Genomic DNA, 26537 nt, shown 5'->3' on the forward strand with positions numbered 1-26537 from the left:
TTTCGCTTTGCTTTCAAAAGCAGCCTCCCTTCGCATTCTTCTTCGCTGAAGCAGATCTTAAAGAAGGAGCCCAGGCAGCAGCAATAGTGTGTGATTAATTGTCTTTTGTTAGGTTGCTGTGGGGAACTGCCAGCGAGAAAGGCTAAACCTGCCCAAAGCATCTTGACCACCGAATGGCTGAACACGCTTGTAAAACATGGCATCTGGGATTGCATCCTACGATGCTTTCAAGTTGATTGTAATATAAAAACTCTGATTTTTGAAAAACCTCCAAAACGGCTCTCACAAGTTTTTCCCACATTGAAACAAGGTCACTGAATATTATACACACCTAGACCAAAAGGGGTTTTATTTTTTTTTAATCCCATCTAATCAACTAAAGAATTCTGAACAAAGTTACGACAATATCCATAGGTTGAAGATAAAACAACATTTGGCAGAAACAGTTGGTAAAATAGGAAGCAGCTGCCATCCATTCGGGTAATTCAAACACCTAAAATAAGCGAAAATGGCATTTTCCTGCAGGCCAAACTGCTGCACCAACGGGTACGTCCTGCGGTTAAAACGTAGGAGAGAGCTGCCCGTGGGCGCAATCCTCTTCCGTGTCGCTCACCGTTGCCAAATTGTGAAGCAAATTGGCATCACTTTGCTCATTAGGGGAAACTGCTCCGAAGAACAAGGAATGAAACTGGAAAAGGGAAAAAAAAAAAAAGGAACCATCACTGGGACCTGGAGCCAAAATTAGAAATTGCTTGTAGCGCTATCAAAAGTGGGATCAAAAGAAATGGATGATGTTGAATCTCGGGATGGTTTTTCATTACCGGAAGGCCAGGCCAAACTCAGTTCTTTGCAACTCTCTTTTCCAACCATTTTCGGCCAATGCATTAAGGATAAGAGAGCCACCGGATCGAATTCACTTAAGGCAATTTGATTCTTCTCCCTTCTTCCGCTGGCAGCTTCTACGATGCCTGTGAAAGAGGCACGCGGCATAAAATGTGAAACTTTGGGGGTGTGATTTCTTTCTTTTACCTTATTATAGTTGGGATGAGGTGGTTCCTCTCCTGTGGAAAAGCCCTCGGAGGGAGCTATGGATGCCTTTCTCCTGCAACTGGTGATGTGTTGATTACTTCTCTCTCTGGCAGGGCCCCTAAAACGCCATAAAGATGGATTTGTGTTATGGTTTTCCCTTCCAGTGGCTGCTTTTAGAAGCTTCACCCTGGAGGGCCTCTAAGGGCTCCTTGGGGGCCTGTTCTAAGATTATCTTCTTTCTGCCAAGTGGATGTGTGGCAGGGACCGTATTTGGGCAAGACGTTGGCATGATCTGACAGTTTAAGTTTTAAGGAGGGAAGAGATTTGTAAAGACAAGTCTTGTTTGGCTTCGGGCAACCGAGAAATGGATTACAACCTCTCAATTACTTCGCTAAGCGAGTTGCTGATAAACAGCTGGCCGTTTCCTTATTTGCAAACTCTACTTACTCATTTAGGGGGTCTTCCGTGGCCCTCAGTCACATCGAGCCCATATGGAACACGGTGAGCAGCAGTTTAAAATTATTACGATTGTTTGGAACTGCCTTTGGCCAGACGAAGAAAGTAATTTGCCCCAGAGGTCACTTTGAGGGACTTTTTCTCGTCTGGCTTCTGCTCTGGCATGTAGACAGACCTGCCAAAGGCCTGACTTGGCTGCCTGCAGAACCTGGAGTACACCCGGCTGCTTGGGATATTCTTCGGATGAGGACAAAAATATATTTCTAGGAAGTTCGCTCCCGAGAATGTGACTTTTTCCCTCCTCTCTCCATACTGAGAGAGAGAGAGAGAGAGACCCCTTATCTAAAATGGAGTGTTTTACAAGAAATCTTGGCCTGAAAATAAGATTACCTGTTTTGGCTTTGCTCAAGGCACGCTGGTTTACTGGCCGTTGTGCAGCTTTCGGTATCGGATAAAGTGGCCAAAACAAACAGGGCGTCTATTACCGGATCCTCAATGCTGAAGGCAACCGGCCTTGAAATGCAAAAAATAAGGTTAGGCTAAGAGAAAGGGCTAGGATCTGCATTCACGCAGCGGCTGGTTGGCCTCACAGACAGAGATGCACAAATGGAATAGCTTCTTAAATTGCATCCATATTTCAACTCCCCCAATCCCTGACTAAAGTATAAGCTTGCCAATCCATCTTAGCACGATATAACAATGTTCCTTAGTAGCATTCAATTTTTCATTCACCAACTGCAGGCCTCCAGATGCCAAAATAATGAAAAAAAGCTGCAAATTCTCTCTCCCCACCGCACCAATAAAGAAGAATATATGTAGCTTCCCCTCCCCTCTGCCTCTCTCTCCCCTCCCCTCGGTGCCTCCTATTGCAACCTCTTCCCTCCTCCCTCTCTTTCCTGCTCCCCTATTTGCATATGCAAAATAGGACCACCCCCAGGTAGCTGCATGACCCAGGAAGATTCATGTTCTGACTGCTGAAATAGGCTTTATAATCCTATGGGGGGGGGCATAATGCCTGGAGCCTTACCTGTCTGTTTAAAGGCTCACGGAGGGGGCAGTCTTTTGTTTTTCCAAAAGCCAAGAAATTTTAGTCTGATCAAGATCAATCACATGCCGGCTTATCTCCTTAACAATGGAATCCTTAAATTGGCTGCTTTGCCACAAAAGCAGAACTTTCCTTTGCAATAGAAAACTTTCCCTTTGTATAAACATGTCCCCAAAACCTGTTGAATCTGGTTTCCCGCCTCTGAACCTCAAAATATCTAAGAATGTCAGTCTTTCTATTGTAACTTGGAAAACACACCCTATGATCTTGGCAATAACCAGGGCTGTTCTTAGCACCATGTTACTTTCTTCCAGAAAAAAATCCACACCTTAATTGGGTGCTGTCATGCTATTAGCGTGCATGCTTCCCCATATTATATATGGGTCTCGTACGGTAGGGTAATCCTTAGAAGTGTATATTTCTATTCCATAAATCTCATATAAACGCATTTTTTACAAAATGCATCTCTTGTGGTCACTTGAGGTAGTTTGAAATTTCTTCTCGGAGTTTTAAAACAAGGTCATAAAATACGGCACTGCTTTCTTAAAAGGATAAAGATCTACCTACTTTCCAGATACATCAAAATGAACGGAGACTGGGACGCTGAGAGCTTCTGCAAACACCAGAAGACCCTAAACATAAGTGAAAGAGGGGAGTTAATTCAGAAGAAGATCATGAATTCCAATGCTTGCCACTGCAGTGTTTATGACTAGATTTAAGTGCTACCTGGAGCCATTTGGCCATCCATGGCAGCATACAAAATGCTGGGTTCTGTGGGATGCTGAGCTTTGATACAAGAACAGCATCAAAAGAATATCCCAGTAGCATTTGTTCCCTTATCCCTCCTTTCCTAATGCTGCTGTCCAAATGAGACACTCAAGCAGATATTTATGAAGTACACGCTACAATCAAAACAGTAGAATTAACCATATTACCCGCAGTTCTTTAAGGCAAAACGTGACTTCCGAATCTACTCCGACTTGAAAGTATTCAAATTCATCAGGACTGAGATGAATTTCCGTATGTGCTGTCTTTGCAAATTCTGTCGAAATAAGAATGCTGCGAGTTTAAAAAAACTTTAAAAAACTGTGACTGTGACTTTAAAAAACACAGGTTTGTTGAGAATTCTTAGGATGGTTAATAAAAATTCGATTAGCGTACAACACACGGCTGCTGACCATTTCCATCCCAAATATGATAACAGGTGAGCCTTCAGCTATTACATGCTACAAAATAATGTATCTGAAGTCAATGCAAAACCATTCCAAATATCAGAAAAGAAAATACAGACCACCACAATTAAACTACAGATCGGATTAATATGCTGAATTAGGGGCAGAAATGGATGTGTATTTGACAGCTTCCTATTTATTAACACTCTATCAATTTGTAGCAAATTTGAGCACCATTATCAGGATATAATTTTGAATGTTTCTTTCATTGTGGCTACTGTTTATAAAAGAGTAAATAGTAACAGAATATATTTCGCTATTGGTTTTTTAAAAAGGTTTTTTTCAGTTCCCTGCTTTTTGAATATTTAGTAGGTGTTATTTGATTGTATAATATGCCATGGCCATATCTTACAGTAACTTCTTGCGTTCAGGGATATTACAAATTCAAAGCTGTATTTTGAATCCCACCATGGAAGCACAATCCTCACCCATCTCATCCTCTGTGTAAGTCTTGAAGCAAACTTTCATTGGCGTCACACCTAAAGTTATTTCTTCTTGGTACGTCGGAAAGTGGATCAGCATGTCAGACAGCTGCCTGAAATGTACAAAAATAATTAACTCAGGTTACAAATTGGGCAGCTCCTATTAAGTTCTTTTTTCTCTCTCTGAATTAATAAGGCCGAGATCCCATCGGTGACAACCAACCATTCACATTTCATTCGATACACACAATCAAGCACAACAAAACAAGCAAATGGCTAATGTGCCTATTATATTACCTGGAGTGGACTTTCAATACATTGGTGCACAAATCTTTTGCAAACACAGCTTGAAGAGGTTCACACTCCTGGAAAGCTAAACTATGAGTTTTCACGATACCTGATGGAAAAGGAAATGGTTTGAAATCCAAGTCTCCCTGCAGGCTACCCTAGACCAATGTGAAATGAATTGATTAGAGTATTTTTATTTCAGCATGATTAAATATACTAATATTATCACTGATGGTGTTACCTAGTTTGGATCATGAAGCGTCTGCAAGGAGACAACCAAGCTCAGAGAGCACCAAGGACCCCTCCTTTCAACCCCGAGCTACAAATACTCTCCTTTATCCAAAGTGTGCTAAATGTGTTACCTGCCATGTAAGCTGAGGAGAAAACCATCCGCGCTCAGAAGGTCAAAACAAAAATAATTATCCAAAAGCAAGATTTGAGAATGGCCTTGAGAATTTCTCTGCATGAGCCCATCTTCTCCAAAGCAAGAAGTGATGGATGCAGAAGCTTGCTGAATTTAGCAGCTGTCCTAGGAACTCACTTAAAAGAACCTTAATAAAATGGTGTTTGTTTGTTTTTTAATATACCACCTCTTCATATAACAAAATCAATCATTTGCTTTTCATAACATCTTACTACCCAGCTCCATGGTAGACCTGTGCTGATAAAAAGAGGCCATTTGTTGCTCTCTGGTGGACAATTTACAACACAGTTTTAATTTTTCTAAAGGGCTAGGATTTTTTTTTTCTAGCAATGGCTTCCACAGCATGCATACTTAATTAAAAATCTAGTGCCACCTGATTCATCTGTAGCATATTTAATAACTGTAACTGACGCAAATGCTGTTTATTGATTTAATCCCAGGGTGTTAAGCTGTAAGTGACACCCTGTTTTTATCTCAAAAGCTTTTCAGAGGATTCAAACAACAGCAACAGTTTCATTTCACATGCTCCCTTCGGGCACTCAATTTTTGGGAAAGTGGAGGGACTTCCTTGGAAAATTCCACGGTCAAAATATCTCCAACCCAAAGCCAAGGTGGGGTGGAGTTCTTTAAATCCTGACCAATAACATTTTTAATGTTGCCTTTCAGGTCATGTAAGACTGACCAGATCACCCACTTACCATGTTTGCAGAACAGCTTAAAAACAATATGGCAATCGTTCACATCCGTGTAAATGTTGCACTTTTCCACATTTCTTTCCAGTGTGTGCAAGCATCGAAATAAAGGCAGAATGGCCTGAAATGAAAAACTCTTTATCAATGCAGGGATTTCATGAGGAAAAATAATGACTGCAGAATCCTTTCGCAGTCAAAAAGTATGCAGCACAACTGTATGAATCAGCTTACGTCTCTTATTTTCTTAGGCATCGTAATTAGTATAGTCTTAGAATTTCATTTTTTTTCCTGATTACTAATGTTAGAAAGCGATATTCCTTTTTTTCTCAAGTTTTATTAGCTGCAATAAATTCTTTCTCCACCCCCCCCAAGAAAAGTACAGACTGACCAAAGGTATATTTGAGGTGAAATATACATTTGATAATACATAGCTTTTCTACATATTTCACTAAATAGAACTGTATTTTTGTGGCAATTTTAGTTCAATTGGTTGAAACTTACTTTGATTATTAATTTACATGCGAATTGAACAGTGTCCCCATTCAGGCTCCGTTCGGTGGCATTTCCATAGGAATAATTTTGGAAGAACGTGGATGAAAAGAAGACACAGGCATAGGCTGATCTAGAACTATTTACCGTCCTCAGGAAAAGCTGTGGACAGGATGAAATGATGTATCTGTATTAACTGTATCGCTCCTAAGTTACAGATAAGGAAAAAAAAAATTGCACAATATGGTAACATTGGAAGGTGCTTGTTTGCTTCAACCTAACTCTTAACAACCCCAAAATCAGCTGTTTTCTTTGTTATATGCTGTGCTAGGATTTTCCAGATGGTGACAGGAAAAACACTCGATTTTGCAATACGGGTCTCTTGTTACTTAATGGTGGAAATCCTAGCAGGTTTTGCACAAATATCCAGTCTGTGTTTCTATATTGCACATCGAATTCTAGGCAACATTTAAGCACAAGCAAGGGAAAGAAAACGGCAGTGGGCGGTTGGTACAAAGGCTCTCATCCAAATGAGGCCCTTCTGAGCAAAACAGGGGTTTTCCTTAATTAACAACGGATGCTTGGGTAGCCCCACCCTGGCGTGGCAATTGAGAGTGCATTTCTCTGGAACCCATGATGACTCAGTTCCAAAGTTGTTTTCTTCTGGATCCAGGATCTACTCACTCCTTTTTCTTTGGGGTCAATCCAAAATTCGTCGCTGATTCTCGCAATGGCGTGCAGAGCCCTTCCAAACACTGCAGGGGGAAGATTCGGGAAGGGGCACAATGTTAATGTTGCACGATGAAAACCATTTTGGAAGAGGACAAGGGAGAGACTTTTAGCTTAGACACTTAGGCAGCCCAATTGGGCAAGGAACTTCAATATATTCGGTTTAAGTGCTGCACGACAGGGAAGCCGATGGGGAAAGCCTGATTTCGATTAATCTCTGAATTCAACTCCACAGAAATTTTGCTCATTTTCCATTTTATCCCCTTAAAAACAGATTAAATCTAAATTCATTCCATAATCATGTAATCCAGTGTTTCTCAACCTTGGAAGCTTGAAGATGGGTAGACTTCAACTCCCATGGCTGGGGGATTCTGGGGGTTAAAGTCCACCCATCTTCAACCTACCAAGGTTGAGAAACACTAATGTAATCAAATTTATTTATTTATTTATTGGTTCGATTTATATGCCGCCCTTTTCCGGAGACTCAGGACGGCTTACAATGCTTTTAAGCAATAGCCTTCATACTTTTGTATATACCTGCTTAGTAGGCTTTTTTTTTTTAAGTGTCTTTTCCCCACAGCCCAGATTTTATTAGCATTGCTGTCCCTTTGGGTTGCACTTTATTCTGATTCTTACACTCAACCAATAAATTTAATGGTTGCTCATTTTAATGCTTTGATATTTTTATGATTTTAGGGAACTGTAAACTGCAACCCTACAGTTGCTTTGGACAAGGAAATGGGCATTATCAATTTGATAAAATAAAAAAAATCACACACATATCATACATACATATATGTACACACACATGTATTCCTGGCTGAGAATTTGGATTTTGGCGGGAAACTGGCAAGATTAAACTGCGTTTTTCCCCCCTCTTAAAGCATTGAGGTGCTATACCTCTGACACGGGCGCCCCCAATGACACACTTCATCATGAAAAGAAGGGCGATTTCCCTCCCCACACCCCCTCAAAAAAAAACAAAACACGCGTGTCTGGAGAACGTCTGAAAAGTCCCCGCCTCAAGAAAAAAGCGGGAAATCTCACCTGAAGGAAATATCGCGAGAACTCAGGCAGCCCTTGTGAGTCCTTAAGAGGGTGGGAACGATGGGGAAAGGGCCTTTCGTCGGTGGAGCTGTCACTTCCGGCTCTTTTGCGATGCCGCCATATGCGGGGCAGTTGACACCCCCCCCTCCCCAATCCGCCTAAGCACTCTTTCCCAGCCCCGACTACAGTTTCCAGCATCCCCCACTTGGCTAAGCGGCGTACGATGAGGACGGTCCTGAACACGGTCATGCTAAGTTCTTATTTCTTTCACCCGTGCCTGGCTTCCACCCTCCACTCAGCGACCCAACATCGCCGGTCGTGTAGGGTTGCAATCGAAGAACTCTTATCAGCCCCACCTCCTCAGCCTCCAAGTCTGCTGTAGTGGGCGCTTTTGCCTCCTCTCGGCTTCCGTAGTCAGCACTTCCGGCCTTCTGGGTTAGGTTCACCGGAAGCGGCGGAAAGGGTGGGGGTCGGTCCGAAGGAGCCGTCAAGATGGTGAGTCGTTCTGGGAGGGGGGCGATGAGGAGGGCCCCCCCCAAAGGGCCGGAGGTTGGCCTGGAAGCCCAGCCTGCGTCTATCCTGGCCGCGCTGACAGCCCGGGGACCCTCCAGCTGCGTGGGACAACAACTCCCATCATCCCCACCCAGCTGGGAGGGTGGCATTGGGGCTCCTCTTCGGTGGGTGGGGGGGAGGGGGGTTCAATCTGGCTCCAGCCCCTCAAATTCAGACAGGCCGTAAATTGGCTGCATTGAATGAGCCCCTCCCCCTTCCCCTCTCTCCCCCCCCAGGAAGAAAACATTCAATTTTGGTCATTTTCCATAAATATTCTGCTTCTTACTTCAAATTATATACTATTATATATGTGTGTGTGTGTATACACACACACACACACACACACACACACACACACATAGAAGACATATATATATGTGTGTGTGTGTCTGCTTCTTTTTTTACTAATATACCTGAAAAAATTAAAATCTCGGGTGTTTTCCCGCGCCATGTTAAATAAGTTAGTTAAAATGTTTAAAATTCTGGTTAAAATCCTAGCTTAAAATCTTCTAAAAATCCTTACAGAGCACTCTGCAAGGTCCTTTAAAACCTTAGCTAAAATTCTAAAAATGTAAGGATTTTTAGAAGATTTTAAGCTAGGATTTTAACCAGAATTTTAAACATTTTAACTAACTTATTTAACATGACGCGCGAAAACTATATATATATATATGTCTGCCTAATATGCAGGCAGCCCAAGTTCGAATCCAAGTAAGAGTATGGCTAGCTGAAGAGAGCTAAATAGCTTGAAATAGATCTGTACTAGTCTCCTTTTTTTTCTTTATCAGCGAAATATAAATTTGGTATAAAATAGTTTGTCATGAATGCGACTGCTTGAGTGCTCCTGGATTGGAGCTGAAAGGCGAAAGGGATGCAGTATGCTCCCTCCCACATGCTGGGGCAGACCAGGTGTCTCGATAGAAAAACACTTTATATATATATAAAGTATATATGTATATATATATATGTGTGTGTATGTATGTATGTATGTATGTATGTATGTATGTATGTATGTATATTTCCTTTATAGATTAGTTTCCCCCAGCCTAGGGGAAAATGGGAGTTTTAGCCCTTGGGTGCATTGGAGCTTCTTCAAGAAAAACAAATGAAACCAATTATAGGGAAGAGCTCGGACCTTTGGCCTCCAAACCAATTACACCTTAATTTTAAATTCTGAAGCATTGGAGTTCCGTGCGGCCGATTGTGCTTAGATCTGGCAGCAGGCTTCATTCTTAGACATTTAGACGTTTACAATTCTTTTGATGTTTCAAAGTAACGGATGTGGTGCGATGCTCCATTATTTTGTTATCAAGTTAATATCTCAGTGAATTCTGCGGTAAGATTGAGCTCCAGGAGTTTCTCTCCGTCTTCTGACTCTCCTGCTTCACCTTCCTGGTAGTCCTGGTCATCTGCCTGCAACACAGACGGTCCTCGACTTACGACCACAATGGAGCCCTGTTGCTAAGTGGGCCATTTCTTAAGTGAATTTTGCCCCGTTGTACGACCTTTCTTGCCACCGCTGTTAAGTGAATCACCGCAGTCGTTAACATTAGTAACACGGTCGTGAAGTGAATCTGCCTTCCCCATCTTGTCAGAAGGTCGCAAAAAGGGATCACGTGATCCCGGGACACTCCAGCCGTCATAAATACAAGTCAGTTGCCAAAAAAAAATAAATCTCAATTTTGATCATGTGACCGCGGGGATGCTGCAACGGTTGTAAATGTGAAATACGGTCCTAAGTCCCTTTTTTCAGTGCTGTTGTAACTTTGAATGGCCACTAAATGAACGGTTGTAAGTCGAGGACTACCTGTAACTCACCTGCTTCCGTGATGTGTAAGGCAACAGCTTATCTATCATGATGGTGCTTGGCTAACCCTGGGAAGTTTTACGATCAACCTGTGATATGAGCCACTGTGTGTAACATCCTAATAGGAAATAGTCGGTAACGTTGAGAAGAAGCGAGAATAAGTGCTAGTATTTATTTGTACAGTGCATTTTCTCCGTGGAGGCCTTTAGTTGCAAAAGGGCCATTGAGTCATAAATTATTACAGTATTTGGTATCAGGTAAGAACTGATTAGCTTCAGGAAGGCCAGTTTTGTGTGTATGTTTGCAGACATCCTTCTGGGAATTTCAGAAAAGGGTGGAGCTGTCATTTGGGGTGTCAGGCATGTGAGAATTTTCATAGTCAAACAAGGTTGTTTTTAGACTGCATGGCTGCAAAGGAGCTTGAGAAGATTGGACTTTGCAAAGTCTTCAGATCCCAGTAGATCCCAGATCCCAGTAGAATGCTCGGACTTGAGGATGGAATTTCAGCAGTCGGCTCTTCCTCCATCTTTCTGAGATATCAGCTTCAAAAGCAATAAATTAGGAAGTTCTTAAAATCCTAAATGGGGTGAAATGACAATCAAACGAAAATCCAAGTTTTAGAAAATGGGATTGAAGCTGATGTCCATGGTTCTTCATCATTTAATATCCCAGGCCTTTTTTTTCATGTGGCAGCTATACGGAAAGCATTCATAAAGCATTTTTCATTATATTTGTCTAGGATATTTTGGGTCATTTCCAACCCATGCCTGCCTACACAAAGAACTCTTTCCATTGCTAAAATGAGCAGAATCCGCACTGAAATTTGCAAACCTGCTCTTTTTACCAAATATTTTTACCATAGATTGTAAAATATACGGTGTAAGATTTTTATGGCTTATTCTGTAAACAGGTTAAAATGGGAAACTGCTGGGAGAGTTGATTGGATAACCCGTTACTTGCATAAATCAGATTTATTTTTAACATTTCCTTTGCTAACATTCAGATTTCATTGGTGATTTTGCCTATTAATTTGGCTTTGAGATGTTTCCTTTTCTGTTGCTTTCTTTTAATTTAACACTATTCATGTCTCACCCCTATTTTTTTCCATCCCCATCTCCACCCATGCTGCCCCACATCCTTTGCTCTTGTCTGCAATCAACCTCTTCATCCAATAAGGCTGGGCACAGAGTAAGTTGGTTCATCTTGGCCTCTTGCTGACGGTGGTGGTGGTAGGTGGTAACTCCTTTTAGCGGCTTTCAAGGTGGCAGCATTTAAAGGCTCTTGAAGTCAAAGCTTTGCCTTGTTTCAATCACCCTGCTTTAACTCCTTCTTTTCCAGTCTGGTGTCATCCAGCATTTCCAACTCGTCTGGAGGGCACCATGTTGGCTGGGGAATTCTGGGAGTTGGAAGTCCATAGAGCTTAAAAGAGTTGCCATGGTTGAGAAACATCTCCCTAACATCCTCAAGGTGCAATCTCTTCACCCTTAATAAAATCAACCATAGAGCCATGCGATTGGCAGGTGCCACCTTGTAAAGTCAGAAAGTTGGCGATTGTCAACCTGTCCAGTAGTGGCACAGCCACCCAGCAAGATACACGTGTAATATACATATATAGGGTACAAACACCCAGGCTTCCCTCTAGAATCCTGCCATTCTTCACCAGAGGCGAACCGAGGATAGAGGGCCAGCCTAGAGCTAATTTTCAAGCCTGCAGGACTTGCTTTCCTTAGCGGCCTTTGGTGCAAAAGGCATCTATTTACAATGGAATACTTCAAAGAATGGGATTTTTTTTTCCCTGAAAAAGTAGCTGTTTATAATCCACAAGTCCACTTGCAATTGTCTCAAATTTTACGGCCTGTTTGTTCGAATGGGGAAGAAAATGGGGGAAAAAATCTGGAGCAAGTTATATTTTTAAAATTCAAAAAAACAATTTGGATTAAGTCGTCGTTTTTAACTTCCCTCCAGTCTAGTGTGTCATCATGATTTTATCTGCAGTGAATCCAATGTTGTTTTTTTAAAAAGGAATACACAATTGCAACGGGATTTGCAAAGCTTCTAGAAGTTAGCAGGTTGGCCTTGATTTGAGGGGCATTTCTTTCTCTCCAGTGCTGGAAAGCTGGTTGATGCGTTGCTAGAACCTTAACCGCTTCTTCTTTCTTGTCCTAAGTTGGTGTTAGTGTTGGGCGACCTTCATATTCCTCATCGCTGTAACAGCCTGCCGGCTAAATTCAAAAAATTGCTGGTTCCGGGCAAAATCCAACACATTCTTTGCACCGGGAACCTCTGCACGAAGGAGAGCTATGACTACCTCAAGACCTTGGCTGGAGACGTCCACGTCGTGAGGGGAGATTTTGATGAGGTAATGACGTTTGATGAGGCTGCTGAAAACGGGGGTTTCTGTCTGGGTAATTTATCAAGCTGTTCTGTATCCCTGAAGGCTGAACCAATTCTTTTAAACTAATTATCTGCCTAAGCCACATCCAAATGTTATCTTGCTTCCCAGAACTTAAGAAACATTTTGGCCTTTTTTGTCCAGCTAATGGTTTCTGAATATTTCCATCACGTTCATCTTCCGCATGTATATAAACAGAGGGATAGAGTCAAGATCACGTGACATGTTATTACCACTTTATAAGGCCTTGGTAAGGCCACCCTTGGAATATTGCATCCAATTTTGGTCACCACGATGTAAAAAAGATGTGGAGACTCTAGAAAGAGTGCAGAGAAGAGCAACCAAGGTAATTAGGGGACTGGAGGCTAAAACATACTATGAACAGTTGCAGGAACTGGGTATGTCTAGTTTGATGAAGAGAAGGACTAGTGGAGACATGATAGCAGTGTTCCACTATCTCAGGGGCTGCCCCAAAGAAGAGGGAGTCAAGCTATTCTCCAAAGCACCTGAAGGCGGGACAAGAAGCAATGGGTGGATACTAATCGAGGAGGGAAGCAACCTAGAACTAAGGAGAAATTTCCTGACAGGGAGAACAATTAATCAGTGGAACTACTTGCCTCCAGAAGTTGTGAAAGCTCCAACACTGGAGGTTTTTAAGAAGAGATTGGACAACCATTTGTCTGAAGTGGTGTAGGGTTTCCTGCCTAAGCAGGGGGTTGGACTAGAAGACCTCCAGGGTCCCTTCCAACTCTGTTATTCTGTGTTTTGATTCACCCACTTTTGCGACTTCATTACAAGGGACAGTGACTGAAGATTCGTCCCTGTTCTCTCCCCCCCCAAAAAAGAGAGGACACTTTCCTCTGGAAAGGTTGAAAGAGGGTAACGCCAAGGCTCTTTCCTGCTGGTCTCGTTTTCATGCTCTGCCTTCAATCCTAGAACTGGAACTATCCCGAACAGAAAGTGGTTACTGTGGGGCAGTTTAAAATTGGGCTAATCCACGGCCATCAAGTCATTCCCTGGGGAGACGTGGCCTGCCTCGCTCTCCTCCAGAGGCAGTTTGACGTCGACATCTTGATTTCGGGCCACACGCACAAATTCGAGGCCTTTGAACACGAAAACAAGTTCTACATTAACCCGGGGTCGGCCACAGGAGCCTACAGCCCTTTGGAAAAGTAAGTTATACTTTTATTATGTGTAGACACCTTCCCCCCCCCCCCCGAACTTCAGACTCCTGACACTGTCAGCAAAATAACGGGTTGGGTTTTTTTTCCCCCTTTCGGTTCCTTTCCCAGCAACATCGTCTCTTCCTTTGTGCTGATGGACATCCAGGCTTCCACGGTTGTTACCTACGTCTATCAGCTGATTGGCGACGACGTGAAAGTGGAAAGAATCGAGTACAAGAAATGTTAAAAAGCAAGTGGGCCTCCCCTAACTCATTCCAAGCTTTTTTTTTTGCAATATGCACCCCCAACAGTCCGCAGTGTTTGCAGCCTTGCGAGTTGAAAGGCAGCTTCTTATCCTGCCGTAGGCAACCAAGTTTACTTCCCCTGAACTTCTGGCAAAACCTGTCTTGGTTTAGCTTGTTTGTTTTTTTTCCCCTTTTGCCCTCCAAAATCGCTCCTTGCTTGTAAATACTATTCAACATGCGCAGCAGAATTCTACCTGTTCATGTGAACTGTCTTACAATAAATATATTATTCAACTTCGATTTGATAAAAGATTATCATCATTAAGATTATTTACGGCAGTGTTTCAGATACGTTGGTCTTCAGCTTGCTTCATCTCCAAGCCATGTGGCCCTGGAGAGCCTTAATTTAAAGTGCGCAAGACAGATCTGTGCCTTAAATGTCGATAAAAGAGGAGAGAAATCTTCACAGATTTATTGATTTATATTTATTTATTAAAACATGGAGATTCTTTGCATCTCTCCTTATATGAAAACTTTCAGTAATTAGTATAAGGGGCTATCAGATACATTTTGTATAAGCACCCATGAAATGTGGAAACCATGTTTCCTGTGATAAAATTAGCATATGTACACAGAGAAATGACACACTGATCCCATTAGTCTCAAGTAGAATTGAGGCTAAAATCTTAAATTTTGTATATCCAGATAAGGTTATCAAGAAATACCATCTTCTTTGGGGGAATTTACAACAGAGTTTCTGCCGGGTCACTGAAGTACATCTAGAAGGAGATAAAAAATGACCAAGGTAAGATCCAAGGATCAGATAAAGATAAATTTCTCTTAAAACTACATTATACACCTGATAGCCAGTGGAAGAAGGTGCTTTTGGCAGAATAGCACAATCCTCCCAAATAAGCCTTTCAGGCTGATTTAAAACATAAATCTGAGTACCTTCATCACCTCGGAAGCCGTCCGTTTTGACGGAAGAGGCGTTTCAGGAGTCTGAAGATATTCTGTTATTAGAGACGCTGCATCCTCCATCCTGCACAGCCACAAAAGGAAGCAGGCGAGGGATTAGGGTTCATTTTGTATATTGCAAGACACATATTGCATAGAAGAGTCCTCTTCTTTTCCTTAAAATATCGGAAAGCTCAGCTTCCCAGAAAAATTTCCCCGGGCAAGGGTGAATTAGCTCGGCACGTACTATATGGTGGGGGTGGGAGAAAGAGGGGGTGCTGTGTCCACTTCCCTGAATTCCCAAAGGAAAGGTGTGTTATAAATTTAATATAAAAAACACTGGGGCTTCAGAAGTGTGCTTTCCCCTTCCAAACAGAAACCAAACAGAGCCATCAATCCAGAAAACGCCCCCCCCCCCACACCTTTGCCTACCTGTTCTTAGCTATAAGTTTTTCCACCAAGCCTTTCACTTGGCCAGGTTGCCTGTCTTGTAATTTTAATAACGGGAAATAGCTGACATCTGCCAAGTCCTTTTCGGCCTGGTGGAGGATGTGGTCCAGGATGGAACTCCTTACCTACAAAGCAGGGAGAAAGTTACTCTGGAAGACCAGCCGGTCAACCCTGCCAGGTTGGCTTTAACCCCCCGCTTTGCCTACCTGTGAAGCCACACCGGCCGCTTCACCCAGGCTCAGGTGTTCTCCTGTCTGCTGCAGCACCTGCTCCAGATCGGACGAGGACAGAAAGGCCTACCCGGAGGGAAAAACGGGGTCACTTCTCTTCAAATAAGCGTGTGAAATCACATCACGCGGCTGAAATGCTTTGGATCTCATCACGGGAAGAGTGTCACGACTGGGAATTGCGATCGCCACGCGTGGGGAGAGGCCCTGGGTTTGGGAAGACGGGCGCCTTCGCTCACCTGAATCTGCTGGGCTCTTTTCTCCCGCTGAGGAATCAGCACCAGGCATCCTAAAGCCAAAGCCATCAGGTCCAACTGGGCGTATCGCTTCGCGATCCCAGTTAAATCCAGATCTGCCAAGACGGGGCACCTTGTTGGAGGCGGAAAAGGGTTACGTCAGCCATAAAAAATCAACTCGCCAAAGAACCAGATTTATAAGTCTAAGACTCGATTCTTTCCATTCTTGCTTTCTGCTATTCTGTCTTACAACATGTTTTCCAGGCTGAGCCCCAACATGGACTGCATGCTCCCATATATTAACAATTCTTGGTAGATAAAGAGTTGGCTGACCGAGAACAGCTTCTCTTTTTATTACTGATAAGAAAAAACTGATTTCCCCTCCTATGTTACCTATACTTGGTTCTTTATACAGTAAAAAGAAATAATCACAGTGAAACAATCCCCCTCATCTGGCCTAAGGAGCCTCTCTTCCAATTACTACAAATAATTTTATATTTTGGTGTCCGGGTCTCACACACAAACATCCCCTCCCCAGAATGTTCCTCTGCTTACATCAGAAGCATCTTGAAACTCCCGCAAAAGGCTTCTAGTTGATCGGGATTGGGTGGACCTAAAGCTTTAACAGAAAGACACACAAAGAGAAAAAGTTGCTGAATTTGTGCCATCGCTTCTTTTCTTTTCCATATGATGGCAAGAAGGTAACCAAAAAAACCAGAAAGACTCACCAGAAAGAATTGGGGCCAGAATGACATTCTGCCAGGCTCGGCTGTAATTTGGGATCTGCCGAAAGTTAAAAAGCATCTTAAAATTCCAGAGAGAACAAAACTGAACCAATCAGTCACTTGTGAAACACGAGAACCCCTTTCAGTTGGTGAATTTAGGATCATTTCACTAAAATAAGAGATTAGAAAGATTTTGTGCTTGACATGGTAGAAATTTACGCACCGTCCATAAGGAATAAATGCCAGAGATCTCCACTAAAACTTTCCTCAAATAGTGAACCTGAAATGCAAGAGAGTAAAATACGTGAATAGTATCTTATTGAACACAATGACAAAAAATTGAGTCCCCCCCCCCTTTACATAATATTTGGGCTGCTTGGCAATAATGGTGAGGATTCATTACGCAAGCCAAAAATTGCCAGAATCCTACAGGCAAATCTCCCTAACTTGCAATCAGTAAAAGAACTTGGTGCTGATACATTTGCAGTTTAAAAGTAACACAGTGCAAAAAAAAGAAAGAAAATAGGATTAAGACAGAAAAGGAGAATGTTTTTAATGTTAGAAAGGCCTCAAAATAGCTTACAATAACCAGCTAATAGTTCTAAGGGAGGAGAAAACAGTGATTTCTCTTAATCTTTTTCGGCTAAGCAGATGACAAGACTCTCTAAATAACCCTTTTCCTTAAAAAAAGCACACCTTCACTTATCTTAATGTTTTTTTCTTTTTAAATTTCTCCCCCTCTTAGCATATCAGAGTTAAGCAAATGTAACTTAAAACCTGTGCAGGCAGTAACATGTTTCCCCGAAAATAAGACCCTGTCTTATATTTTTTTTGAACCCTGAAATAAGTGCTTGGCCTTACTGCCATGCCCTCAAAAGCCCAATTGGGCTTATTATCAGGGGATGTCTTATTTTGGATACAGTAGAATACTCGGTATTTCTTAGCGCTCCATAATTCGTCCCGGGTGGGGTAGGATGGGGGGGGGGAGAGAGGGGAAACGGAGAAAAAGAAAGGGCCTTACCATTTTGAACCCCATTAGCTTCTGTAGCAAACCGTTCCAGAGCACAGGATCGTGCACCTTGTATTCCAAGGAAAGCTCAGCCACCAGTTTGACTGCCTGAAAGTGGAAGCTTTTGTGGGAAAGCGCAGGATTGAAAGCCTATTCTGCGTCTGCCTTCCCCCGACCTCGGCAATTTTAAGCTCTGTGGACTTCCAACTCCCAGCGTTCCCCAGCCGGCCTCACCTTGGGTTCATGGCTGTGGTTCTTCCACAGCCCTTTAATCATGCCCTCCTTCGGTGCCCTGTGGAAGGATTCATAGGTATAAGGAATATTCAGAACTTCCAGCTGTGCCAGGTAAATGAAGCATTTCATGAAGTTCCTGTTAGGAAGCAGAAAAACAGAACGTCGTAGGTGTGGTGAGAGAGGATTTTTTTTTTTTTTGCTTTAATTTATATGCCGCCCTTCTCCTGAGACTCAAGGCGGCTTACAATGCGTTAAGCAATAGCCTTCATACTTTTGTATATATTATACAAAGTCAGCTTATTGCCCCCCACAATCTGGGTCCTCATTGTGAGACTCTTAGCCAGTGAATGTAAAACGGATCACTCTCTTGATTTCACTAGGCGAGCCAGGGTCTGATGAGGAGCACCAGCTTACATTCGGGGGAAGATACTCTGCCAAATGTAAACAGGTCATAAATTCCCTTAATATAGTTTAAGGAACTCACTTACTTAGGTTTTAAGGCTAAGTGGAGTTAGAACCAACTAGAATTGTCCGTTGGGTACCTAACCAATGCTTGGTTACAATTACAACTGAATTCCCATTTGGTGCCTGAGCCCAGTCCAGGTGGGGTTTTTTGTTGTTGTTGTTTTTTTGGAAAATGCCACTAAGCTCACCCCAAATGGGAGATGACCCCTCCTCACCTGACTTTCTTCATGGGTTTTTTGAAGAGCGATTCAATGGCGGCAGGATCCGCCAGGAAGAGAAGACACCGCAGAGCTCGGCTCCGGTGGGCGAAAGTCAGCTGGTTGACCCCTATGGGCTGAAATTAGGGGAGACGATGTGTCTTTGACGGTTTCATGAAAGCCAACTCTTCATTCAGTCTATGGGGTGGGTGGGGGGTGCTTGGGGAGAGAACTGGGCAGGCCAATTTAGGCCTTAACGCTTCTCGAATTGTAGTTTGTTCGCACTGGCCTTTATGGCTCAAGAGAGGTAGACAATATTAGGGCCAGGAAGAACATCTTTTGCCAGGTGCAAATCCTGTCCAGGGTGGGTTTTTTTATTTTATTTTGACTGCTTTTTGTGACGGTGGCCCTTGTGGATTGTAAACTGCACGCGCAGTTTTAAATGTTATCCCTAAGGAGGCCTCCATCATACCCCACAGATTTACTGTTAAGAATTTCCTTGCAAACTTTGCATGCTCATGGAGAAAATACTATTTCAAAAGATGAATTATTGTTCCTCAACTTTGGCCATTTTAAGACGGGTGGGCTCCAGTTCCCAGAATCCTGGGAATTGAAGTCCACCCCTCTTAAAATGGCTAAGGTTGAGAAACACGGAATTATAATATAGGAATTAATTATAATATAGACACTTACAGAGGTTGCAGAAACGGCGCATTCGTAAAGAATCCTTAACTGATTATCCGCTGGGTAAAGCTGAAGAAGGTATATGATTCTGCAGAAACAAAAATCGAACATTTTCTTTTCTCAACTATCTTGACCATCATTTTTGCAACCGTCATCAATACGAATTTTGATCATGGAGATGCCACAACAGTCATACGTGTGAAAAAGCCAATTTTTTCCCCCCAGTTCCGTTATAAGACTGAATGGTCACAAAAAAAAAACCCGTTGTAAGTCAAGGACTCTCTCTACTTTACCCAGCTGCATTCTAAAAGATTGGGAATTTGCAGGCTCCGTGCTACCAATTACACTGTTGAAGGGAAAAACACCCACACAGAGGCAACCTTGTGCTAGCCAGCCATAGCTTACCGCTTCAAGTCTTCATCCTCTTGAACATTTTTCGAACCCTCAAAGGCCTCCTTTTAAAATAAAGTGGAAAAAAAAAAAAAACCTCTGATTTTGGGAAGCTGAATTCTGATAACAAAGTCAATTAAATGAAGGATATTCTTCCTTGGAAGGGTGACATGATAGCAGTGTTCCACTATCTCAGGGGCTGCCCCAAAGAAGAGGGAGTCAAGCTCTTCTCCAAAGCCCCTGAGGGCAGGACAAGAAGCAATGGGTAGAAACTAATCAAGGAGAGAAGCAACCTAGAACTAAGGAGGAATTTCCTGACAGAACAATTAACCAGTGGAACAACTTGCCACAAGAAGTTGTAAATGCTCCAACACTGGAAATTTTTAAGATGTTGGATAACCATTTGTCTGAAGTGGTGTAGGGTTTCCTGCCTGGCCAGGGGGTTGGACTAGAAGACCTCCAAGGTCCCTTCCAACTCTGTTATTCTATTCTATTCTATTCTATTCTATTCTATTCTATTCTATTCTATTCTATTCTATTCTATTCTATTCTATTCTATTCCCATTCCCATTCCCATTCCCATTCCCATTCGACTCTGCTTTTTCTATGCCAGGTCAACATTCTCTCCCTGAGCATTTGTATGTAGGTTTTCTAATTTAATTTAGTTTTGCTGCATGTTAGAATGCCTTTTCAAGGATTTTATTCATCCGCTTTTATTGGTTCACCGGAGTTTGGAAATTAACGTTTTTGAGCAACTATTGCTATTGGGTAGATGAAAAGCATTGTGATATCATTACCGGGCAGGTGGTTCAGGCAGTTCCTCCCTGGGTGTGAGCTACAGAATAAAATCAGATGCCTTTTAATCTAACTGCTCAGACTAACATGCCTTTCATGTTAGTCTGAAAAGGTGCTAGCTCCAGAAATTTGCCAGGCTGGGATGATGGACAGGTTTAGCAAAGAAAAGATGTTCTCAGCAGCTGCTGATGCTGAAGGCCAGAAGGAACTGTCCGTGGTACCACCTCAGAGCACCTGGCTAGCCAGACAGAAGAGGCTGAACTTACACCTGTCGGGAGGACGTTGGGACACAGCCATCTCTCCAGCAAAGTGTCCCAGATTTTCTTCAGATCCAGGTTGTTGATTTGTGCTATTTCTCTAGCAGCAGCATGGATATCTAGCCAGAGAGAAGAGGACAAGTTTGTGAAGGACAACATCTTCCTTCGTGTCGGACTTGTCTCAGCTTGAACCTCCAAGTAAGAAGGATCCTTCACTCTATTTGGGTGAGAAAGTTCACTAGAAGTCAGGTGACTTAAAGTAAATTCACTTGATTTCTAGTAAAGTTTACCTTTCTTACCCAAATGGAGCGAAGGATCCTTCTTACTTAGAGGCTCAAGTTGAGACAGGTCTGACTCTTCGCTCACTTCTACCCTATTACGCTTGAAGGTCGTTCTTGCCAAGAGGCCGAGCTTGAGCTCTGTTGTGGCCCACTGACGGCCAGCAGAGCTGGCAGCGGAGTCAGACAGTGAGGAGATTGGGGAGGAACTTGGGCCAGTCCTGGGGTCTGAGGAAAGCTCGGACGAGCCCTCTGAGGGAGATAGACAGCAGCGAGGCAGAGGAACAGCTGGAGCCCGTTCCCATTGTGCGCATGCGCAGAGCTGCCAGAAGACAAGAACAATTAAGAAAGCAGGATCGACTCGGGAGTAAGGCCACACCTTGGAGATAATTGGCCCCTCCCATAGGACATAAAAGAGGAGTGAACGGGACGTGGGCTTTTGAAGAAGCAATTAGTTCATTTGCTCGATTCAAGATTGGAAAGTTATGTTGGTGACTCTAATAGAATCTGCGCCAAGTTTGGCCTTGCCCTGCATTGGGAAATTGCTTCTCTGGCAGCGTTCCAAGGGAGATGCAGTGGGTGTTGATGAACATTCCTCTGAAAGACTGTTTGCCAAAGCTTTGTTGACTGTGAATGACAGTCATTCACAGTCGTTTAAATAAAAGAGGTTCGGCTGGCATTAAGACTTTGTTTCGTGCTTTCTAAGGAAGCCTAGCTCAGAACAAGCTCACCCGGATAGTCTCTCCCAGTTGGGTTTTGGATTCTCTCCACGATGCTGCTGTGCTGATAAAGCAGAATGGTCAGATTGGCGGGTTTGCCGAGGAGCTTCTGATGGTCCTCCGAGTTCAGTTTCTGGGCTGCCAAAACGGCTTCCGTGGCCGCCTTCTTGTGCTGCCCCTGCAGCTTCTTCAGATGCACCTGGACCTTCTCGCGAGACTCGTCCTTTGAAAAGAAGGCAGAACGTTCACTGCAGTTGGGACGCCACTTCCCGCTGCCCTTGTTCACCTTTGCACCTGCTTTTCGTAGCCATTCAGGTGGAAGAGGTGAGACAGCCCACCTGTTCAGGAGGAGCCAGCTTCATGCTCTGAACTGTCTTCATCGTTAATCATGAAACACGGGAAGAGTCTAAAACCACAGGCCCATCTTTGTTCACCCCTTTCCCCGTTATGGGTCTGCAGCAGGGGTGAAATCCAGCAGGTTCTGGAGAACTGGTAGCGGAAATTTTGAGTAGTTCGGAGAACTGACAAATGCCACCTCTGGCTGGCCCCAGAGTGGGGTGGGAATGGGGATTTTGCAATATCCTTCCCCTGGAACTAACTACCCTGTTTCCCCAAAAATAAGACCGGGTCTTATATTAATTTTTGCTCCAAAAGACGCATTAGGGCTTATTTTCTGGTTAGGTCTTATTTTGGGGGGAAATACGGTACTTAATGCACCCATCTGGCTGACAATCTTTAACTGGGGCTTATTTTGGGGGGTAGGGCTTATATTACAAGCATCCTGCAAAATCATGCTAGGGCTTATTTTCCGGTTGGGTCTTATTTTCGGGAAAACAGGGTAGTTAGTTAGCACTTCATATTATACATCTCTGGGTGCAATTCTAAGCTGTTCTCTTAAAAACATGGAAAGGTTTCTCCGTTACCGTTACTGTTGAATTCTTCAGCCATTTTTCTGCTAAGCAGAGGCATATTTTCAAAGTCTGGACCTTGGTGGGCCCTGGAGGTAAAGCAGAGAAAAGAACCATGTCCATAAAGTCCACAGTTTCCTGTCTGGGTTTCAACGTCCAGCCTCTCCGGACAGAGAGGCAGAAGACTGACATTGGTAGGACGCAAGAGATCTGCTATGGACAATAAGTTGGCTTCCTAAGGATCTATAGTTGAGAGGGTGGATCTCATGGGAAGCCAAAAAGGGATTTTGGTTTGGCTCGGTCTGCTGAGGAACTCCTGCCAATGGTAGGTTATTCAGTAAAGAGGAAACCATGGCTTAACCCAGTTTTGAAAGGTAAGGTTTCCCTGTCCACTCGTGTCCAGTTTTAGGGACAGTGCTTATCTCCATTTCCTGGATGAAGGATCCAGTGTTGTCCAAAGACGCTTCCATGGTCATGTGGCCGGCATGACTACTGTTTCCCCTAAAATAAGACATCCTCTGATAATAAGCCCAATCGGGCTTTTGAGCGCATGCACTAAACTAAGCCCCCCCCGAAAATAAGCCCTCCCTGAAAATATTTAAATGCATGCACAGCCGGTCCCCAACATTTCCTCTGGTTTCCTCCACGCGCCCCAAAATAATAAGACCTCCCCGAAAATAAGGCCAAGCACTTATTTCGGGGTTCAAAAAAAATATAAGACAAGGTCTCATTTTCGGGGAAACACGGTATATGCAGTGGCACACAGAACGCTGTTCCCTTCCCACTGAAGTGGTACCTATTTATTTGCTTCTGAACTGCTAGATGGGCAGGAGCTGGAGCAAGGAACGGGAGCTCACCCCCACCAAGCAGTGCTTGGGTCTCGAACTGCCAACCTTCCGGTCGACAAGCCCAGCACCTTAACTGCTAGCCACTCTTAAACCAGCATCTCTCTGGAACCAACCTGTCGGAAGCTCTTGAGCTATCTGGTGGGCTAGCGCTGTGGCCCATTCTGGCTTAGTGATCGACAGTAAGTAAGACTGGACAGCCTGCATGGTCTCCTCTGTTCTCTTGTCCACTGGCCACAACTGACCACTGGCGGCTGCTGCTAACAGCTTTGGCTTCAGCTGTTCTTGGAAAATGTGGTTCACGGCAGAGACATAGAGGTTATCCAAGGAAACCTGGACAAAAGTAAACAGAATGGTGTGTCCCAAACTTCATATGCAACCAACTTTTTCAGCAAACTTCATTTTATATCTTTCTGGGACAGACTTAAGCCCCAGTCTCGGCTGGAAAGTTTGAGCCAAAGCTACCAAGCTTCTTCAATCAAATCCTTCCATCAAAAGCCTCTTTCTCCACCCTTTCATGGAAGCCTTCGTGTTTCCTCCTTCAGGGACTTAAAAGAAGAACAAAAAGGGAGACCTTGTTACCTTCATGACTTTGCATATCAAAAGCAGCTTCGGGAAGGATTCCTGATTGATTTCTGCAGCTGTGGGGAAAAAAATAAAATAAATAAAACCAGCAGTGATTTGGGGAAGGAGCCAGCGCTCCAAATGCAGCTCTTAAATCCGAAGACTTTTTTTTAAAAAAATCCCTTTATGAGTAAGTTTTGTTTGTTTGTTTTTTTACAAAATGTGCGCTCACAAACGATCTTCCAGAAGCACTGTGAAGTTTTAAAGAAGATCAGATGGAAAGGCAACCGGGTTTGAGCAGCCGGGGACAGGCGAAGCCCCTGATCGAAGAGAAATTGCTGTTCCAGATCACCAGGAGGGGAGAGTCTCTTGTAGGATGCCAAGTGTTTGAGGAGCATGTTGGCCTGGGAGCAACAGACAAAACAATGTGAGTTTCTTCTCTGGTTATTTTAAAAAGAAGCTATAGATACACACAATAAAAGCAACTGGATGACATTACACTCAATATTTACACAGCCATTGAAGTGTCCTAATGGAACGCACAGGGCAGCATTCTTGGGACAAAACATAGTCTACTTGGTAAACCAGATCAGAAAAGAAGGAAGGAAAGGGAAGGGGGAAGGAAGGAAGGAAGCAGAGAGAGAGAAAAGGAAGGAAGGGGAAGGGGGAAGGAAGGAAGGAAGCAGAGAGAGAGAAAGGAAGGAAAGGGAAGGGAAGGAAGGAAAGAAAGAAAAGAGAAAGAAAGAAGGAGAAGAAAGAAGCTTTTTCTCCACCGTGGGAACGTGAAGATACGTGGACTTCAACTCCCAGAATTCCCCAGCCAGTCCTGGGATAACAAAGCTCCCCTTTTCTTACCCAGTTCAGTGGGAAGCCTGTGGCTTGACCTCCAGCTCTTTCGATCACCGTCAAAAGGCTTTCGATGATTTCATAGTTATACGGATCCACCTGGTTCCCCAATCAAAAGCAAACTAGGTTGATCAATGATTTTGTGATTAGAGAGCCTCTTTCAAGCAGCTCATCCCTTAACTGGGGGTTAGGGGATCCTCTGTCCCGCCCCCCCTCAGCACCCCCATCCTCAAGCTCAAATATATCCCACCTTCCCCATGGCCTTTATTACCCTTTGCATTAACTGGCTTCGGATAACCATGATTGGGAAATTTTAAATCCCGGCTTAAATCAAACCAGCATCGTTCTTCCCTGCAAAACAACATTACGTTACCTTGTGGAGCATGGCGCTGAGGCTGGTCACCAACCCTGTGGTGCTGCTAAGCAGCGGGATGGTCTTGACCGCTCTGGCCACCGCCAGGACGTGAGGCTCCTTCCCGGCCCCCGGCTCCAATTCTCCTTTATCCCAGCTGGCATCCTGGAGCTGGGTTTCAATGTAGACCTGCAGGGCGGCGTCCGTATCTAAGTGGAAGGTTCTGAAACAGGAGAACAGATCAAAAGGGAGAAAGGACTTGGAATGGAGAGAAGGGGAGGGGAGGAGAGGAAAGAAAGGAAGGAGGGAAAGGGAAAAAGAAAGAAAGACGGGAGGGAGGGTGGGAGGGAGAAAGGAAGGAGGAAAGAGAAAGGAGGGAAAAGGAAGGAAGGAAGGGAGGGAGGAAGGAAGGAGATGGGAATCAGGGCGGGAAGGGAAGGGGAGGGAAGGAAAGGAAAGGAAAGGAAAGGAAGGGAGAGTAGGAGGAAAGAGGGAAAGAGAAAAAGAAAGGAGGGAGGGAGGAAGGAAGGAAATGGGATTCAGGGAGGGAGGAAAGGATGGATGGATGGATGGATGGATGGATGGAAGGAAGGAAGGAAGGAAGGAAGGAAGGAAGGAAGGAAGGAAGGAAGGAAGGGCCAAAGTTCCCTAATCAAATCAAATATTTGGTGAAATGCGATAATTTCTGTATAAGAAAGGTCAGGAAATGTGCCACATGCAATTCCAGATTTTTCTTGATTTGTCTGAATTCAGTTTAAATTTGTCATTTTCAACGTAGAGAATGAAAGGGGGCTTCAGCTTCCTTACCTGCAGAAGTTCAGGATGAGGCTGGTATCTGCATTTGGGTGTTGAACCAAGGTCCTTAGAAGCTCCTTCTTCCTTACCGACGGCATCCGGAATATATTCTGGAAAGAGATCTTGCCCGCAAAACACCCGCGTCAGCATTCAGTTTAGCAAACAAAGGCCTTTGGGGACCCCCGTTTTCTAACCTATAATTTCAGGTCTCCAATTCTTGACTTCCAGGGATCAATGGTGACCTGATGTTCCCTCTTGCCTCCCCTATTTCTTTGGGGCAACCAAAAACAGGGACGAAGGCAGCAATACCTGACCATCTGTTTGGTTTTTAGTGCCAGACAAAGGCAGACATAATGCAGTTTCTGCAAAACCCGGGGGGGGGCAGGGGGGGGGAGAAACAGAAGTGGCTAGAATTACCCCATAATCTTTTATTCCAAACCTGAATATTTCAGCAAAGAGACTCACCCAGGGGTGAAATCCAGCAGGTTCTGGAGAACCGGTAGCGGAAATTTTGAGTAGTTCGGCGAACCGGCAAATACCATCTCTGGCTGGCCCCAGAGCGGGGTGGGAATGGAGATTTTGCAATATCCTT

At 43.8% G+C, this 26537-nt stretch overlaps 3 protein-coding genes across 9 annotated transcripts in view; 1 reads left to right on the plus strand and 2 right to left on the minus strand.

Moving 5' to 3' along the window:
- Window positions 1-342: 342 nt before the first annotated feature.
- On the minus strand, window positions 343-7855 carry RAD9B (RAD9 checkpoint clamp component B). The gene is made up of 11 exons (XM_034428814.3): window positions 7707-7855; window positions 6762-6832; window positions 6090-6239; window positions 5595-5709; window positions 4482-4581; window positions 4191-4297; window positions 3466-3572; window positions 3098-3162; window positions 1876-1998; window positions 1030-1147; window positions 343-688 (listed from the first exon to the last, which is right to left on the minus strand). The coding sequence occupies exons 1-11, from the start codon at window positions 7741-7743 to the stop codon at window positions 560-562; spliced, it is 1122 nt and encodes a 373-aa protein (XP_034284705.2). The 5' UTR covers window positions 7744-7855; the 3' UTR covers window positions 343-559.
- Window positions 7856-8198: 343 nt separating this feature from the next.
- Window positions 8199-14310, plus strand: VPS29 (VPS29 retromer complex component). 2 transcript variants are annotated; one of them, XM_034428817.3, is made up of 4 exons: window positions 8199-8348; window positions 12380-12571; window positions 13541-13776; window positions 13897-14310. In XM_034428817.3, the coding sequence occupies exons 1-4, from the start codon at window positions 8346-8348 to the stop codon at window positions 14012-14014; spliced, it is 549 nt and encodes a 182-aa protein (XP_034284708.1). In that variant the 5' UTR covers window positions 8199-8345; the 3' UTR covers window positions 14015-14310. The 2 variants fall into 2 exon arrangements, with proteins under 2 accessions (XP_034284708.1, XP_034284706.1); XM_034428815.3 differs by lacking the exon at window positions 8199-8348 and adding an exon at window positions 9679-11400.
- Window positions 14311-14482: 172 nt separating this feature from the next.
- KNTC1 (kinetochore associated 1) overlaps window positions 14483-26537 on the minus strand; it is a 33228-nt gene continuing 21173 nt past the window's right edge. For 5 of the 6 annotated variants that reach the window (XM_087880325.1, XM_087880322.1, XM_087880326.1 and 2 more), the window contains exons 43-64: window positions 25958-26067; window positions 25172-25373; window positions 24808-24897; window positions 24185-24356; window positions 23971-24029; window positions 23505-23721; window positions 22559-22632; window positions 21648-21858; window positions 20648-20757; window positions 19602-19651; window positions 19206-19284; window positions 18531-18649; window positions 17851-17986; window positions 17629-17724; window positions 16831-16887; window positions 16611-16665; window positions 16438-16501; window positions 15886-16015; window positions 15626-15715; window positions 15402-15544; window positions 14964-15054; window positions 14483-14791 (exon numbers count right to left, since the gene is read on the minus strand). In XM_087880325.1, the coding sequence (XP_087736451.1) occupies window positions 14756-14791; window positions 14964-15054; window positions 15402-15544; window positions 15626-15715; window positions 15886-16015; window positions 16438-16501; window positions 16611-16665; window positions 16831-16887; window positions 17629-17724; window positions 17851-17986; window positions 18531-18649; window positions 19206-19284; window positions 19602-19651; window positions 20648-20757; window positions 21648-21858; window positions 22559-22632; window positions 23505-23721; window positions 23971-24029; window positions 24185-24356; window positions 24808-24897; window positions 25172-25373; window positions 25958-26067 (2391 nt within the window). In that variant the 3' untranslated portion in view covers window positions 14483-14755. Of the gene's footprint in view, window positions 14792-14963; window positions 15055-15401; window positions 15545-15625; window positions 15716-15885; window positions 16016-16437; window positions 16502-16610; window positions 16666-16830; window positions 16888-17628; window positions 17738-17850; window positions 17987-18530; window positions 18650-19205; window positions 19285-19601; window positions 19652-20647; window positions 20758-21647; window positions 21859-22558; window positions 22633-23504; window positions 23722-23970; window positions 24030-24184; window positions 24357-24807; window positions 24898-25171; window positions 25374-25957; window positions 26068-26537 lie in introns of all 6 variants that reach the window. The other variant, XR_009622645.2, reaches the window with a different exon arrangement.

The sequence above is a fragment of the Pantherophis guttatus genome, chromosome 17, assembly GCF_059756535.1.
Source record: "Pantherophis guttatus breed Tessera chromosome 17, ASM5975653v1, whole genome shotgun sequence".
NCBI lineage: Eukaryota > Metazoa > Chordata > Lepidosauria > Squamata > Colubridae > Pantherophis > Pantherophis guttatus.